This window comes from Balaenoptera ricei, chromosome 3 (genome assembly GCF_028023285.1).
Source record: "Balaenoptera ricei isolate mBalRic1 chromosome 3, mBalRic1.hap2, whole genome shotgun sequence".
NCBI classification, from domain to species: domain Eukaryota; kingdom Metazoa; phylum Chordata; class Mammalia; order Artiodactyla; family Balaenopteridae; genus Balaenoptera; species Balaenoptera ricei.
Window position 1 is genome coordinate 176,661,606 of NC_082641.1, and position 16,962 is coordinate 176,678,567.

General features: G+C 51.7%; 1 protein-coding gene across 1 annotated transcript in view; it reads left to right on the top strand.

The window, feature by feature from the left end:
• The window catches only part of ELAVL1 (ELAV like RNA binding protein 1), a 37,342-nt gene extending 25,822 nt beyond the window's left edge, over nucleotides 1-11,520 (top strand). Inside the window, exons 4-6 of the mRNA XM_059918564.1 lie at nucleotides 2,176-2,329; nucleotides 6,961-7,186; nucleotides 9,966-11,520. Of these exons, the coding sequence (XP_059774547.1) occupies nucleotides 2,176-2,329; nucleotides 6,961-7,186; nucleotides 9,966-10,290 (705 nt within the window). The 3' untranslated portion in view covers nucleotides 10,291-11,520. The remainder of the gene's footprint in view (nucleotides 1-2,175; nucleotides 2,330-6,960; nucleotides 7,187-9,965) is intronic.
• Nucleotides 11,521-16,962: the final 5,442 nt, after the last annotated feature.

Below are 16,962 nucleotides of genomic sequence, written 5' to 3' on the forward strand. Positions count from 1 at the left end.
GGGTTCTCCCTGAGTGCCTGTCTGTGTCCAAATTTCCCCTTTTTATAAGGACCTCAGTCATTGATTTGGGGCCATCTTGTTCCGCTTTGACTTCATCTTCACTAATTGCATCTATAATCCTGTTTCAAATGAGGTCACATTTTGAGGTACTGAGGGTTAGGACTCCAACATGTGAATTTGTGGGGGAACGTAATTCAAAAATTCCTTTTCTTCAAAAACCTCTCACAGGAATGTTTCCTAAGAATAGGACAGTAGACCTGATTGAGGCAAAGGAGCAGGTGGTGCCAGGAGCTTAGGAAAGAGGGTTCTGGGCCTAGTGTCTCGGAGCGGGGCCAGGCACTCCTGCTGCGTCATCACACACCTGCCGCGAGAGGGTTCTCTAGTGCAGTCTTCTTGGATTCTGATTTGATTCTGAGCTTGACAGTGGCTGAAGAGAAAAGGAAAGCTGCAGTGGCCATCAAGGTCCTTGGAGACACCTATGCTGTAAGGAATTGAGGCGCAGTTGGCCTTGAAAGCATTGCCTCTCTGGGGCTTTATCAGGGGACAATTGTAACTACAGTCAGTGCCAGCCTCCACACCACTCCCATGGTGCTAATTTGGGAATGTTCTTTACCACAGTGACCTTCACCAAAAGCCAAGGGCAGACCCCAAATGCAACCTGTTCTGGACAGATCTGCAAGGGACCAGACAGGATGGTCCTGGGAGGCAGCTCCCTATTGGCCCAGCCTGATCCTGGGAAAGCACAGACTAGCCTGAGTCCCGGCAGGCCTGCCTCCCTCCTTCAGCTGTCCTGCCTGAAATCTGACGCCCCTCATCGGGGCATTTGATAAAATTGGACAGCAGACGGTTGGAGTGACCCCCTCTGGCAGGAGTCTGAGTGGGCTGTTCTGTGGGGCTGGTTGATGTAGATCCGGAAAGTGGAGGCCCAGAAGTGGGGCCAGCGTCCTTCCTGGTAGTCAAGGAGCGTGACCACGCCCACGCCCACCTGGGAGGCCCTGGGGAGGCCCCAGGGGCCAAGGTGGCCTCTTGGGGACAGTGCTGCCTCTGCCCCAGGTCATGAACAAACCATCGGGTGGCCCCAAAGTGTCCCCAGAGTGCCTTAGGCCTGGCTGCAGTGCAGGGAGCTTCCGGGGAACGTCAGCTTGTACAGCACTGCTCTGCGGAGGCCACCAGCCCTGACGGGACCCGGTGCCCTGGGGCGTCCTTCTGATGGGCATCGCTTCGGTTCCACCCTCCTCTGACGCTCCCCTCCATGAGCCCAGCTCCTTTTCGGGTGGAGCTGGGCTCTGACCACACCACACGGTTTCTCCTTCCATCCGCCGTCTCTCCCGCTAGACTGCATTCTGCTTTGCAGGCAAAGGTGGTGTCTGTCTTCTCTTTTTCTGGAATGTCCCAGGTGCACCTCGAATGTTTGAGAGTCAACGAGCACATGAATAAAGGGGTGGGTGTGTGTATGTGTGTGTGTGGTCTTAGCATGTAGAATTACACCCCTGCCCTTCCTGGCAGGCCTGAGTGTTGTGGTGAGAACACACCTGTCGTCTTGCCCTTGTGCTGCCCCCTTGGCCTGCAGGGTCCACCCAGCTGTCGCCCCAACCTGGGAGAGCGCCAGAGACCCTTTCCTTGCTACCAGCCCCACACGCACGCACCCTTTTATCTAAACCACTGCACAAGCTCCTTTTAGCCTTTCTTCAGCTTTGCAGAACATAAGCCTAAAAAGCATGGGGTCATTTAATATGTGTGCACCCCCCAGCACTCGGGCCCCATCTGGGCTCCCATGGCGAGCTTGCCTGTTGTCAGGTGGGTGTCACGGTCCCAGAGCACACAGCCCCGCTGTCCCCTGGGCTCCTCACAGGCAGGACCAGGTCCCCTCCCAGCCCTGCTCACTGTCCAGAGAGTCCTGAGGCCATGGTAGGAGCACAGGCAGCCGGGGTTGGCTCCCTGCCCTGCCCCGGTCAGCCATGGACCCTCAGACTCTCGACTGTGAGACAAGAATAATGCCTTGTCATCAGGGTGTGTGAGGGCCCTTGCCTGGCCCATGGGGAGCTGCCAGCACGGGCTGCTGCAGGTGACCTCCTTCCATAGGGTTGACTTTTTCTCACCCGAAAATTTAACACCCTCCCTTGATGCTTTGGCCACACGCCTGCCCTAACGCCAGTGAGCGGTTTTGTTTTCAAGGTGTCGTATGCTCGCCCGAGCTCAGAGGTCATCAAAGATGCCAACTTGTACATCAGCGGGCTTCCGAGGAACATGACCCAGAAGGATGTGGAGGACATGTTCTCTCGGTTTGGGCGGATCATCAACTCCCGGGTCCTCGTGGATCAGACCACAGGTACGGCAGGTGGCCCGGGATACAGCGAGGTTTTCCTCCAGGCAGGGGCCGGGTCTCCTAGGGAAGACAGATCGCTGTCATTAGTTATTCCACCAATGAGGACAGAATCAAAATGAGAAGACGTTGGTTTTTGTTTAATGAGGCTGGGGAGGTTAATTGGCATAAAAGCAGCCCTGACATAAAAGCTTAGACCTGTTATGGTGAAAACACCAAGAGATTCTGGCAGTTTCTGCAGGCACCCACGCGTCCTAGCCTGGACTACAAATGTTGCCGTTCTTACTGCAGGCAGTGGTGTGCCACGTGAGACAGTCTTCACCTGAGGTCCAGAGTCCCCACCTTTCCTTACCCAGAGCTCCAAGGGTGACTGTTTCTGGGGAGCTGTTCTTCGGTCTTCAGGACTTGGATACCCCGCCCCCTCGGGTAGCACATTCAAAGCTCAGAGCTCGAAGGCAGTGACTTCCTCTCTCAGGCAGTCCTGGCCACTTTGCCAGCCCCTCTCAGGTCGTCTCAGTTCAGGACACGAGCAGCTTGGGCGATGGGCTTTGCATAAAGCAGTAAGGCACCGCCAAGCTGAGCCCTGCGTGCCCCGGAGGCAGCCCCTCACTGCGGCCACCTGCCCCACTGGCCTCGCGCCTGGGGTCGGGTTGGGGCCACCCTGCTTTAGGGCCCTTCATCTCTGTTCTCAGCAGGAGTGGGAATTTACTGACCAACTAGCAAAAAAGATTACTGCTCAGGGAGCTCAGCGAAGCCAGTGGAATTGTCTGCGGTTGGTTTTTATGTTCTTCCAGCACAGAGCGTGTTCACCACCCCCGTGGCTGAGGTAGTCAGACACACACTGGGTGGTCGGGCCAGAGCAGTCGTGGCTCCGAGGTGACCTCCCCCGGGAGGCTGCAGAGCCACACAGAGAGCAGGCGGGCAGGGTATCCTGGCCCATGACAGATGGGGGTGGAGGTGCATGCACGTTTTCCCACATCCCCGCTAAGCTGTGTGCTCTGGGGCCCACAGTCTTGTCACCTGCACTCCCTTGTCCTGTCCCAGCTGTGGAAGCTCATCTTGGCATGGGCTGGCCCTACCTGCTGCCCAGGCTGCAGTCCTGGGCTGGGGCCCGGCGTGGAGACGAGTGGACAGCTCGAGTCTCCCAGGGGCCTGAGGAGGAGAAGGGGCTTCTGGACCCCAAGCTCTGCTGGAGGGACATAGACTCCACCCACCCGGCCTCCTCCTTTCTGCCCCTCGGCTCTGGGCCGGGGGATGGGCGTGAGGTAAAGATGCCGTGTACTTGGTGTAAACCCCTGTTCTGTGCCAGAAGAGCTTCCTGTGGTCCCTAAAGTTCCCCTTACTTATCTTCAAGTGCCAGTTGAGAGAGTGATCCCGTCGGCTGGTCAGCACATGTATTTATCCCCAGCCCCACCTGCACAGAAGCGCCTGCGTGGGCCACCTGGAGACCTGGCGGGGTGACGGTGCTGGCCCGTATTCTGCCTCCATGGCCCTGCTTTTCCTGACCCTGTACGGACTGCTGTGCCTCTGCTCGCCTCTGTCCAGCGCAGCACCGCTGAGCGGGGCCCAGCTCTCGAGTTGGAGTCCACCCACCTCGAGAACGCACCCCCTGCCACGTAGCTTTTGTTTGCATCATCCTGAGGGAGGTCTCTCCTGCAGACGGTTCCCTCACCCCTTTGCTGGGACTTTTGCCTCCTTTCCCTCTGCAAGGCTGGTGTCTCCTAGAGTTTGGGGGCACCTCAGGGTTGTGCCCTCAGGCCCCCCCGCCAGCTTCTGCCACTTAGGCGAGGGGACAGAGTCCCTACCCCACACCTCTGTCTGTGTTCAGGAGCTTTGTGAGAGGGCAGGGGGAAGGAAGCCGTGAGGGAGCCCCAGGGGCTCCTCCCTCTCCACAGCCCTCCCCTAGGCCGGGTGTCAGATTGGAGAGTAGAAAGGTGAGCCCCCGGGACTGTGGGCTCCCCTTCCTTCCCTCTGCTCCAGAGGAGGCCACCATGCAGGGCTCCTCTGCTGGGACAGAGGCTGCTCGTTGCTGGGACCCCATGGAGCCCCGGCGGCTGGGGCAGAGAATAGCGGGGCAAGCAAGTTTGTGTGTCAAGTTTGCCTTCGTATGACGTGCTTTTTAAAGAAACAGAGAAGCTCTCTTAAAAAACCTTAATTTCCTGAGCTGACAGAACTTTTTCAAAGAATGTCTTTGCTTCTTTATACATTTTAATTGTGAACTTCATAGTTGACTCATCTGGAGATCGTGCCATTTATTGGTCTGCTCTTAATCCTAAAAATGCTAAAGGAAAAAGAAAATCCACAGTCATCTTCAAAAAGTATACATTCATCCAATCATTGAGTGAGTTTATATTCCCTCACTTTAAGTAACATTCTCTCTCTTACTCAGGTTTTCTTCATTTCACTCGGGCAGTTTTCATTTGATAGTCATTTTGCAAAACCAAACAGGGAAACCACACTTGTGCACACACACTCTGTCTGCTTGATTGCAAGGTCTTTATAAATAGAGTGGAACCGTATCCTGCAGGCAGCTTTCTGTAGCAGCCAGCCAACCACAGCTTCCAGTGGGATTTGCCTGCAGTTAGATTTCGTTCGGGTTCCCATCTGTCTAAGCTGTCGTTCGTGCCGTTTAAGAGTAAATAAAAACAGTGTATGCCAAGTACATGTTTTCAGGTGTTCCTTCTGAACCGAAATTTTAAAGTGGGCTCAGGCTCTAGAATTTTCCTGGCACACATGTGAATTGCTGGGTCTGATCTCACTAATTCAGTGAGCATCTCTGGCTGTGTCAATTTTAAATTTTTACTTAAATAGTGATGGAACCAATGCGGGGGCAGCCCTGAGGCCATGAGGAGCCGCTGTGCTGGGGGCGCCCCAGAAGGGAGAGTTTCCCAGTTGGAGAGTTAGGGTGTGTGCTTTAGGACTTGGCGGAGGGCATCCACAGGATGCTCCTGCTGTAAAGAAAGAGCCCCTGCCCGAGGGTCCCTGACCACTGTCCACTTGTTCACGTGGGACCCACGGTGTTGCATCCAAGTCAGGACAGAGCTTGGGATGCTAGGCCCCGAGGGGACGGCCGCGCCTTGCCGTGACACTTGTCATCTCCGCACCAGCCTGGTGTGCCCGAGTCTCCCAGGCCCCGCCGCGGCCTTGGGGCCAGCTGGGGATACCCGCGCCTTGTTGCCCATCATGGGGACGGTGGGTGGGACCCTGCAGGAAATGGCGAGGAAAGGTGCCGGCATGTGGGAGCTGACTGGGGGACGTTCCTCACGCTCACTTAGCCGGTGGCCCGAGGCCCTGGGCTCTTCTGCTCTGATGGTCGTCACTCACCACATGCTAAAGGCCTTTGTCTAGAGAAGAAATTGTGTCTTACGGCTGTCTGCCTCAGCCTCCCCTACCAGGGCATACTGTGCCTCCAGCCCAGGCCCGTCACCCCCAGGCTGGCCCTCGGCCGTCACCAGTACACTTCGACCTTCACACTTGACCCCTGTTTCTTCTCCCCAGGAGAAGGAGCCAGTTCTCTTCCCCGGCTCCACATTCCCTCACCTCAGCCCCACCCCATTCTTCGAGTTCTTCAAGGGACGAGGGCCCCCATCATCCCCCCCAGACCCAGAACGACGGCATACGGGGCTAGAGGGTGACTGAGCCCCTTCCCATCTGGTTTGTTCAGGTCTCACACTTGTGCCAGACTAAACTGACCCTGCCTTCAGCAGTTGGGCCTCGGACTCAGGTAGCGTGGTCCCGGGCCATGTCCTTGCTCTGTCGAGGGATGGGGTTACAGCAGGCCCAGGACTTGCCTTTGGTGGCTCAGTCCAGGTGGCAAGAGAAGGTGTTCTCCCAAGGCAGCTGGAGGTGGCGATGAATGGGCGCAAGACAGGGACTCTTCAGCTGCCGGGGAGTGTGTGGGTGGGTGTGTCAGCAGTTTTCTGGGAAAAGAATGCGTGGCCTCACTTGATTCTGAGGGCAATTTGGGGCCCACAGGAGGTCCCAGGACCTTACAGTGGACTATCCAAGAGGTGAGTGAGGTGTTGGTGGCAGGAAAGAGTCATCAGGGTTCAGCTTGGTTACTAGGATTCCACGCCCTTGAGGGATGCAGGAGGCTGAGCCAGGCACCGAGCAAACAGGGATTCGGTCAGGCCAGCCCAGGAGGCGACATGCTGCAAAGGCCCAGCTGGGGTACATGGCCAGATGGCCGGGAAGGCCATGGGAGGGAGCTCCCGGAGCCCAGGGACAATTCCTTGTCACCCACCTACCCCTCAGCACGCCGTGCACCCACACTGCGGTGGGCACCTGGCATCGAAATGGTGATGGAGGACATAATCTCTTCTAATGTGGCTTCTTTTAAGAAAGAGGTCTGGGGTGTCTTATTTGAGACTCCTGTCACCAAAGTATCTTTTGGCACTGAGGCTGTGGAGTCGTTGCTTCAACTCAGAAGAAAGTCTGAAACCTTAGTCTTTTATTAGTCGTTGTTTGTTTTTTTTAATTTGTTCATGTTTCCATATTTAGGTTTAATTTTTGTTTATCTCATTAACCAAGCATCCAATTTGAACCACAGTAGCCTGACTGACTTGACTTTTGCTTTTCAGTTTTAAAAATCCTTGCAGTTTTTCCCCTAACTCCATTTTTGTTGGTTTGTTAAAAAGGTTTGTCCAGAGGGGTTGCGTTTATCCGGTTTGACAAACGGTCGGAAGCAGAAGAGGCAATTACCAGTTTCAATGGTCATAAACCCCCAGGTTCCTCCGAGCCCATTACAGTGAAGTTTGCAGCCAATCCCAACCAGAACAAAAACGTGGCGCTGCTCTCCCAGCTGTACCACTCGCCAGCTAGGCGGTTCGGAGGTCCCGTCCATCACCAGGCGCAGAGATTCAGGTGGGTCAGGAGGACGCGCTCTTCCCACCACGGCCACTCGGGCCCCTTCTGGCTGCGTGGAGCCCTGCTGGTTGGGTGACTGTGCAGTGGAAACCTCTGGGCTGATCACGTCAGAAAGTCGTGCTCACAGCCATTTCATGTCTCCATGTCCCCCACCTGCATCAGAAAGGTATCTGTATGGAAGCTGTTTATTTCCATCCAAGTGTTGTCTTTAACTAGAATGAAAAAGGTAGTGCAGCTCCAACCAGCTCGCAGGAGAGTGAGTGCATAGCGCTGCAGCCTGCAGTTTCTAGTGATATGCGAGTAGACCCATGAGTTTAAAAGATCATCCCGTATCTGGGAGAGAAAAGATGCAGCTTTAGGGGTGCTTATGCAAGAGCCGTTCTTCCAGAGTTTTAAACAGGTTTTAGACATTTGATCAGCAGCCCTAAGGCAGACCTTTCTCATACACCTACCTTGTGGAGTCATTTGTGTCTAAATACTATTATATGCCTTCTGTTTAAAAGCCGCATCCTAGAGGTGAACCGTTTTCCCACCTTCCTTAGTCTTTCCATATAAAATGATTCTAGTCGCCAGGATCTAGCAGAACAGAGACAAGTAGAGTCAGTAACTTGGACTCTGAAATCAGGTGTGTTACTGCCTCACGAACAGCTGAGATCCCACGTCTCCCAGTTTTGAGAAGTGGCATGAGGGCTAATCTCAGGTATGTTAAGGATTTCTCTCTGCGACTTTTCAGGGTTCCCGTCTTTAAGTGGTGAGGTTGGGTAACACCCCGCTCATTTCCACAGATGCTGTTTTTCAAGGTCTTATTTTCACAGTCCAATAATCCAGGGTTCTCAACTCAGCTCAGGTTCCAAAGCTGGCCTTCCTTCGTTGGCTTTTCTGGTTTAAAGGCAAAGCAGGGGAAGCGTCTTTGGACAGAAGTGAGCTAAATCCAGTTTTGAAAGTCAGCACGGTCGACCTCACTGGTGATCGGGTGGGATGTGTAGATGGCCAAGTTCAGTGAGTTACCCAGGAACTCTGGAAAACCAGGAAGCTTGGAGGAGAAGAGAAAGGAGAGATGGGAGGTGCAGAAGGGGCCAGGCAGGAGAGGGACCGTGACCTCCAGAGATGGACGGAAGGAAGGGGCGGGCGGGAAGGTTCGCCACCAGAAGGCAGACTAAGATAAGAATAAGAAGAAAGAAGACCCAGAAGAGGAGAGGGTTTGCAGTCAGTTCTTATCATGTTGGGAAAAGTCCCCAAATCAAGGAAGAGTCAGTTCTCCTCTTGCACCATCAGAGGAAAGAATGGGGGTGGGTTTCATGACAGTTGAGATGAAACAGATCAGCTCCAACTAGCAGGAGAAAACTCACAAGAATAAATAAGAATGAGAATCATGTCAATAAAAGTAAAATATTACCTCAGATTATTTTCAGTATAATATCTATGTCAAGATTTAGTTAACTATGATAACTTGGGTCCGTGTCCTACAAAACTTGGAGAAAAGGAGGTCCTTTTAAAAGTCAGAATGTCTTTCCATTTCTCACTGAAAAGCAGCTCATACAGATGCTCGGGTGCCTTTTCCCACCCCCATTTCAATGATACTGTGGTCTCACCACTAACAAGCCTCCTGAGTCATCTAACCAGTTCAGACATTTGGTACAGGCTGTTTAAAATTATTCTCGTAAATTCAAAACCATGGCCCACAATGTGCCTTGATTCTTCTGTACCTGCATCAGCGATCACCGTTGTGTCAGTGGTCTGCACCTCGGGGGCTGGCCACTCTTCTCCCATGTCTGCTGAGGGCGTGAATCTGTTTAGTGACACTTGAAGGCACCCCCGCTCACCCCTGGATCAGACACACGACTCGAACCTGATTTTATTTTGGAGCAGGTAATAACTTCTCCAGTTGCATTGTGTGGCTTCAGAGATGCTGTATCGTGCTCAAATATTCTTAAATTGATCCTCCAACAGTTACTTTTGAGCTTGTGAAACATCTCAAGGGCCACGTGGCTTCAGTAACAATCTTGTCATCTCCCTTAATCCTTATTGCCCACGACTTGTAGAAGGCTTATTTTTGATGTGACTAAAAGTGGTGCTTTAGAAAGGGGCTCCACATTTTTGGTAAAGCTTGGTAGATTTACAGTTCACAGCCCTGGCCCTTCTGGGCTGTTAAGAGCCAGCAGCGGAAGGGTGTCCGGAGCTGTTCCCTGCCGGTAGTGGCCCTTGGCGGGAGTGTGCTGTACTCAGGCACCGCTCGGACGTGAATCCTCGGAGAGGGAGGGTGCCGATGGGGGTGGGGATGGGGTATAAAATTCAGAGAAAGAAAAGAAAAAAATTCAGGCCTCTCCCCACCCCCACCATACCCCCGCAAACACACACACAAGACACAGACACAGGATGAGGAACGGTTTCCTCCAGGGAGAGCTGGGGGTGTAACAGCACCTCGGAGGATGTGGAGAAGCTTCCATCATTTAAAATGTGGGAAGTACGGGTGTGACTAGACAGGACCACCCCACCAAGGTGGGAGGGGTGGAGGGAGCGGCTGGTCAGAGGCCACTAGAGGCCATCGCTCTGAGGCCTGACCCCCTGCAGGCAGCAAACGTCTCTCCTCGGAGTCGACTCCCTACAGAGCAGGGAGCCCATGCCCTCCCTCCGCCCCCATATTGAGTTCCTCTCAGTTGAAAAGTCCTGATTTTGACTGAGCGGGGTGTGTCAGCCCAAGCGCCTCACATGGGCTGCGTGCAGCTCGCTGGCCCGCACTGACCTTGACCTGAATGCTGTGCTCTCTGTTTGCTAGGTTCTCCCCTATGGGTGTAGATCACATGAGTGGGCTTTCTGGTGTCAATGTCCCAGGCAACGCTTCTTCGGGCTGGTGCATCTTCATCTACAACCTTGGTCAAGATGCCGATGAGGGAATCCTCTGGCAGATGTTTGGCCCCTTTGGTGCAGTTACCAATGTGAAAGTGATTCGCGACTTCAACACCAACAAGTGCAAAGGCTTTGGTTTTGTGACCATGACAAACTATGAAGAAGCCGCGATGGCCATAGCAAGTCTGAACGGCTACCGCTTGGGGGACAAAATCTTACAGGTTTCCTTCAAAACCAACAAGTCCCACAAATAACTCGCTCATGCTTTTTTTTTGTACGGAATAGATAATTAAGAGTGAAGAAGTTGAAACTTTTTTGTTAGTGTACAACTCATTTTGCGCCAATTTTCACAAGTGTTTGTCTTAGTCTAAATGAGAAGTGAAAAGGTTTTTATACTCTGGGATGCAACCGACATGTTCAAATGTTTGAAATCCCACAATGTTAGACCAATTTTAAGTTTCTTAAGTTATTTCCTTTAAAATATATATTAAACAGAAATCTAAGTAGACTGCATTGACTAACCAGTCCCTCGGGATGGTGGTGAAACTGAAGCATGCTTTAACTTCTGAGACTGTCTAACACGCGTTTCATTCGATGTCTCCACAAACTGGATAGAAACAAACAAAAAGAAATGACCTTTTAGTTTTAGTTTTTAAACTAAAGATGTTAGACAGATGCCTTGTGTGCGTTTTCTCAACCGCTTCAACATTTTAAGCGATTTCTGCTTTGGTTGTCAGGAAATTGCTTTCCCAAGCAGGTCCCATTGCCACCTCCTGCTCACTCAGCCGATTGGCCCCGGCAGTGGCAGCGGGCCCGTCTGCCGTGGGCCACAAGCGGGGAGGGGGGCCACACACCAGGCCAGGCCAGGCTCTGCCGAGGACACGAGTGGGTTTCCTAAGCCCAGGCGCCAATGGGAACGGACCAAAGAGTTTCAGGGAAACTCCAGTATATTCCAGAGTCAGATCTCAGCTCCAGGCACGCCTGAAGACGTGTTGCTCCTCTGACATCCCGATTCCTGTCCACACATTGCATGCATGGTGCCTCCACACATCAGATACTGTTGTTCACAATCATCTCTCCAGTTTCCAAGAGCATTGAACACGGCCCCAGTGCGTAAAATAGCTCTATTTTTTAATGACACAGAAACATTTGAGCATTGTATTTCTCGCATCCCTTCTCGTGAGCGCTAGGCTTTTTTCTATTTTAGTCGGATTTTGTTTTGAAACTTTGCTTTCCTATGAACACTCAGCAGAAAAGTACTTACTTCCTGCCAGTTACCTATTAACAAAAAAAAAAAAAAAGAAAAAAAAAGAAAAATACCCTTTGATTTGTAGTTTTAAAGATTAACCTTCAAAGTTCTCTTCATAACTGCCTTGACATTTTGGGTTGTTCTGTTCTGTTAATTTTCTTTTGCTTTTTTGTGTTTTTCGTTTGTTTTTACTTTTGCATTTAAGACCATTAAATTTGATTTTGTTTTGCTCGAATTTTGTTTTGTTTTTTATTTTACCTTTTCTTTCTTTTTGGCTAGGTAAGGTACAGACAGCCCAGCATTCAGGGAGGATTTATAAGATCTTAAGAAACAAACATACTTGCCTCAAGACAAAGCATTTACAAATCTGTGACGTTAGGATTGTGCCATCACAGATGGTGTTTTTTTAAAATGGGGAGCCGGCAGGGAGAGTCTTAAGAGAGAGGGCCTGAGAAGTAAATAGGCAGGGCCCGATCTCCGGGCAACTCCTCAGGCGCGTGATCTGATTTTTATAAATAACCAGTGTGCAAGAGAATCAAAAACACAATAACTTAGTACCAGCAGTTTTTAACCTTGACACGAGACTAAAACATGTAACAGTAAGCTGCTTTTTAGTTATCGATGTCATGGAATTGCGGCATTATTTATCTATTTATTTAAGTGGAAGACGTTGGGCAGTAGGCACAGCGTTCCCCAGAGCGGGTCTGTGTTCTGAGTGACCCCTGGACCATTTGAGGCTGCCCGTTCCCCCCACTGCTTCCCTCATACTTCACTGAGGGGCTGCCAGCTGCTTGCGTGATCCTCCTGAATTTCCCACGTTGCATTCTTCTTCTCCCACAAAGGGCCAAGTTCATACCTTGAAGCCTTGTCTCATAAGTTGGCCAAGTGCCATGGAGGGCCTCCTCTCTGCAGCAGAATTTTCCAGATTCTAAGTCAAAGCTAGCTTGCGTGCCTCTTCCTGGAACCAAGGCCCGTTTGCCCAGATGTGATGCAAAGAGGGTCCCTGCTGCGTGTGCCCCAGAGCACTCTGCACCCCGGGACTGGGATGTTTTCCTGGAAAAATATGCTGTGTAGGTTGTGCTAGCCTCGGGCCAGCATCTCAGTGAAGACAAGGTTCCCAGTCCTGAGAGTGACCCTTGAGTCTCCTCGCTGACACACCATCCTGCCAGCCTGCACTAGTGTTCCATTTCCTACGAGAATTCTGTCAGAGGCCTAAACTGCGAAGTGACGGGCTCACAGCCAGCACCGCAGCTGATTTCCTCCCCTCTATTTTATTGGAACCACACTGATTATCCTGGTGCTGGCACAGATGAACAGGAAACGTGAAGCGCATACGGACCCTTGAGAGTTGCCTGAAGTTTCTCAGTAAAATTCTCGTTTTACGTGGTCCCCACTCTTTGAACATCCTTCTGGCTGAAAACCCCAATGTGCTTCTTTGGGAGTTTTAATTTGTGAGCGTGCGGGAGGATTTTGCCTTTGACATGTTTTACTCCTGAAAAGTAATTGTCACTCCCATGGAAGTGCCAGACGCTGGCCCTGTGTCCAAAAAGTTCATTCCATCTTCTCTAGGCCTGTTTGCAAAAGGAAGATCCCATTTTTTTTAAAGTTAAAATCCAAAAGAAACCGTGTTAAAAAATTGTGGGTTTTTTTTTTTTTTAACATAGATCAATCTTATTTGTATTTCGTAAAATGAGTGCTCTCCTTTTATTTGGGAATTTTGATGAAAAAGTTAAGAGTAGATGATGTTAATTTATTGAAACTTTGGTTTGGTACATAAATACCAAAGAATTCTCTTTTGATTGAATTGATTGAATTCTCTTTTGGCCTATGTAACTTCCCCTCATAGTTGTTCACTAAGCAGCTCCAGATTTGTGAACCTGGTTCCAGTTGAGTTATCCATTGTTTACCCCGTGGCTCTGCCTTTCTTTAGCTTTTCGATGTGATATGGCAAGCTGTGGTTTTCTGCACCGGCTGTGCCTCTGGTCACGCGTCCTGTGACTGTGATACCACGGCCACCCTCTTGCCAGAATAACGGAGGAGCTGGGCTTTCTCAGCCCGTGGGCAGGTGGCGCCGGGTGGGTTTCACCTTCTTTGTTCCCCGAAAGGTGAGTCTTTCCCTTGCCAAGGGCAGCTGCCTTAACCTCCGAGAGTATACACTTGTTGTTAGTGCTGGAAACCCAGGGTCTGAACCGCGCTGCTTAGGGAGCCGGCCCTTCGGGAGCTGGCAGCTCGGGGGGAGCCCTGCCGGGTCAGGCAGACAGATGAATCCCAAGACAGTTATTGGCAATAACTTATCGCTGGTTTGCCTCCGGAGTAGGGCCATGGACTGACCCCAGTCGCTGTTGGCCTTGAAAATCAGAGTTCACGTCTCCCAGCTGTCCCATTTCCCATCCGACTCAGCCTGACCGACTTCTCTCTGCTTTCCGCACCCATCCTGGGTAGGATCACGGAGAGTGAGCATAAGCTGCCGGGGGCCTCTCTTCCCCATAACCCCAGCCCTCCATCTGAAATCCTTCCCATCTTCCCAGGACCCGCGGTACCTCCTGGGCCCTGAGGCAGCTCCTCAGGAAAACACCTGCTGCTCATCAGATTCCCAGGCCCGGCCCCCACCCGAAGCCCCACGTGCTTTCCGTTGAGCGGCATCGAGAATGGACACTCCTACAGCAGCGGTAGGGCCCCCGGCAGGGTTCACATTTCCACACCTTTTGATTCGACTCTGACTTCTAATGATTGTATTTTTCCACAACCTTCTGGTGACAGAGTTCAGTTTTCCGCTTGGTCGTTAAAATAAATAAGTGACTCCTCGTAAGTCCCCGTGAGGACCGAAGTTAGGCTGACCGGTGGTTTGCGGCGACTCGGGAGGACTGTTTCACTTCCACCAGGAGAGAAGGCTTGTCTGTTGGTCGGGGCCACCTCTTTACCATGTAACGTTCCGTTTACAGTGATTTGCTCTGGGGGGCACTTTCCCAGCTGGTTCCCATGTTGTACAGTAGATGGGTAGACCTTTTGTATATTAGTGTGTTTTAAGTTATTGATTTGTTTTATATAAAATAATTTATTTTTCAGGTACCATTTTTCATTTTAACTTTGTTTTTACATGGGTTTGTTTTCAATAAAGTATGACACTGCTGTCCAAAAGTCAACAATAAAATGAATCCCATTGTGTTCTTTGGAGGATGCTTATGTAACTAGCCTTTTTTTTTTTTTTTCTTGCCCTTTTTTTTTTTTTTTTTGCTTTTCAGAAGAAAAAAAAAAGTCCTTCTCAGTTTTCCATCTCCCCAAGTTTGCCTTTTTATCCTTGTGAATAAATGTTCTTTAGTGTTTTAGGAGGAAAAAGCAAACCTAGATTTTGATAATCCAGAAGATTTCAGATTAATAAAGAAGCTTTGAAAGAAGACCATTTTTCAAAATTTTAGTGAAGTGTGAATATTTTTTGTCAATGGCTTTCTCAAAGAGAATGAAACTTTTGCACCATTTTCAGAGTTTTTATAGAGATGCCAAATTGATATATTTACATGTAATGGAAACATGAAAAAGTTTTATTAAACAATTGTTCATAGCTGTGTAGACATTTTAATTCAGTTTCCAAAGCTCTCAAAGTGTATTTTTGGAGTACGGAGTGATAACGGTTTGGGGCGTTAACGGTTCCAAACGACTCGATTGTCCGAATACTTAGTTCTTTTCACAGGTATCAGGTTTGTGTTAAACGCTGTATGTTAACTATGACTGGAACTCTGTGATATTTTGGTAATAAATGAAGTGGGATCGTTGAGACACGGTGGTGTAGGGGTGATGGTGTGTGACTTGTAAGCAGCCATCGCCGAGTGACGCGCCAGCCAGGGCCACAGGTGACTTGCTCCTTCCTAGGTGAGCGTGGGCTGCCCCTCACCAGGCTCTGTGCCAGGCCGTGGCCTTGACCCATGCGAGGAAGGAGGGAGCCCTCAGACAGCCCAGCCTGGAGGACGGAGAGGAAGGCACCAGGACATGCCCTGGGACTGGCTCCCGCACCCCCCTCTGCCCCTGCCCAGATGCTGGCCTCCCCCCCGGACGCACTCACAAATCAGCCCCCTCCCCCTGGAGACCCAGAGACCCCTCTTCTCCAGGTTCAAAGGTTCCTGGGCCTCCTGTCTTGTCCCTGAGTGTTGCCTGTCTGTCTGCTCCCCACACCTGAGCCCCTGGCCATTCCAAATGTCTTCTGACACTAATCTCCTCGGGTGACGGACAGTGAGTTCCAACTCACCCAGAGGCAGGACGGAGCATAAGAGCCTTAGGGTGGGAGTTTTAGGTTCGAATCCTGACTCTGCCGCCTCCCCAGTGTGCACCGCAGGCAAGCCCCTGACTCTCTCCGAGCCTCAGTCTCCCCGGCTGTGAAATGGGGCCCATAACGCCCAGCCCGTAGGATCCTTGTGGGAAGGAAAACAGATCAAGTAGGTACCACACCACAGCCGCTCTGAATCCAAGACGCATCCAAGGAGAGAGGCTAGGGTTGGCAGAGAGAGCAGTAACCCCCCCGGCTCCCCCGCTTCCAGTGGACTCAGCTAAACCCACGGACGTGCTTCCCCAGCGGCACTACAGGGCCTCTCCTGAAGTCACTGGATTTTCTTTCTTGTGTGTGTGTGTCTTGTGGTTCTGCGTTGAGCTCCCTCAGAATACCCAGCCCGAGTCCCTGGCAGAGGGGCAGGCCGGCACCACCTGGGGAAGGCGGCTGGGCTCCAGCTGGAGGTGGCTCCAGGGGTGTCCTGGGACCTCCAGGCAGCTCCGCAGGCGCCGTCTACACCTACTGCACTGAGGAGAAGGGGTCTGGGCGTCAGCCCTTCCCTGCGCGTCACAGACCAGGGTGTGCACCCCCTCCCCCAGGGGCCTTGTTCAAAAGCAGATCCGGGTTCAGCAGTTCTGGGCTGAGCCCGAGAGTCTGCATTTCTAACCTAACCAACTCCCAAGTGATGCCGATGCTCCAGGGACCCCCTCTAGGAAGCCAGTGGTGTAAGTGGGGGTGTGCTGTCACAAAGCCTTGCCGCCCCCAGCTCCACGTCGGGTGCGCCAGGACAGCTTCCGATGCCCCCCACCCCAGGATTCAGAGCTGAGAGGCTGAGTCCACGTGCAAGGTGGGGGGCTCTTGCCGCCAGCCTGCCCAGGGTCGGGGTGGGGGGCCGTCTTCACGGTTCCGTTCAAGGTTAAGACTCTGAGGGCTTAATGCCTGCATCCCTTTGCTTTGGGTCTTTTTTTTTTTTTTTAAGATATATTTTTTAAAATATTTATTTGGTTGTGTTGGGTCTTAGTTGCGGCACTCGTGTGGGATCTAGTTCCCTGACCAGGGATCGAACCTGGGCCCCCTGCATCAGGAGCGAGGAGTCCTAACCACTGCGCCACCAGGGAAATCCCTGTCTTTGGGTCTTTTTCTTTGTTTCACCTCAGTACTTTCCTAGCACAATTGCAAAGGATTTCCTAAAGAGAAGGGAGAAAATCATAGACACTGGTGTTGTCCCTGAGAACCATGGTTCCTGTTTAGTGACAGGAAGGACCGTTCTGCTGTGAGAGTGTTTTTTACCGTGGAGTCGGGGGCGCTAGGGACAGCACAGTGGATCTTACCCTCTGCCCCTGGCCTGGAGCCCACTCGGAGCAGGACAGATGGTGGTGACGTGGGCCTGCAAGCCTGGACAAGTGGCAGCCCCGGGCT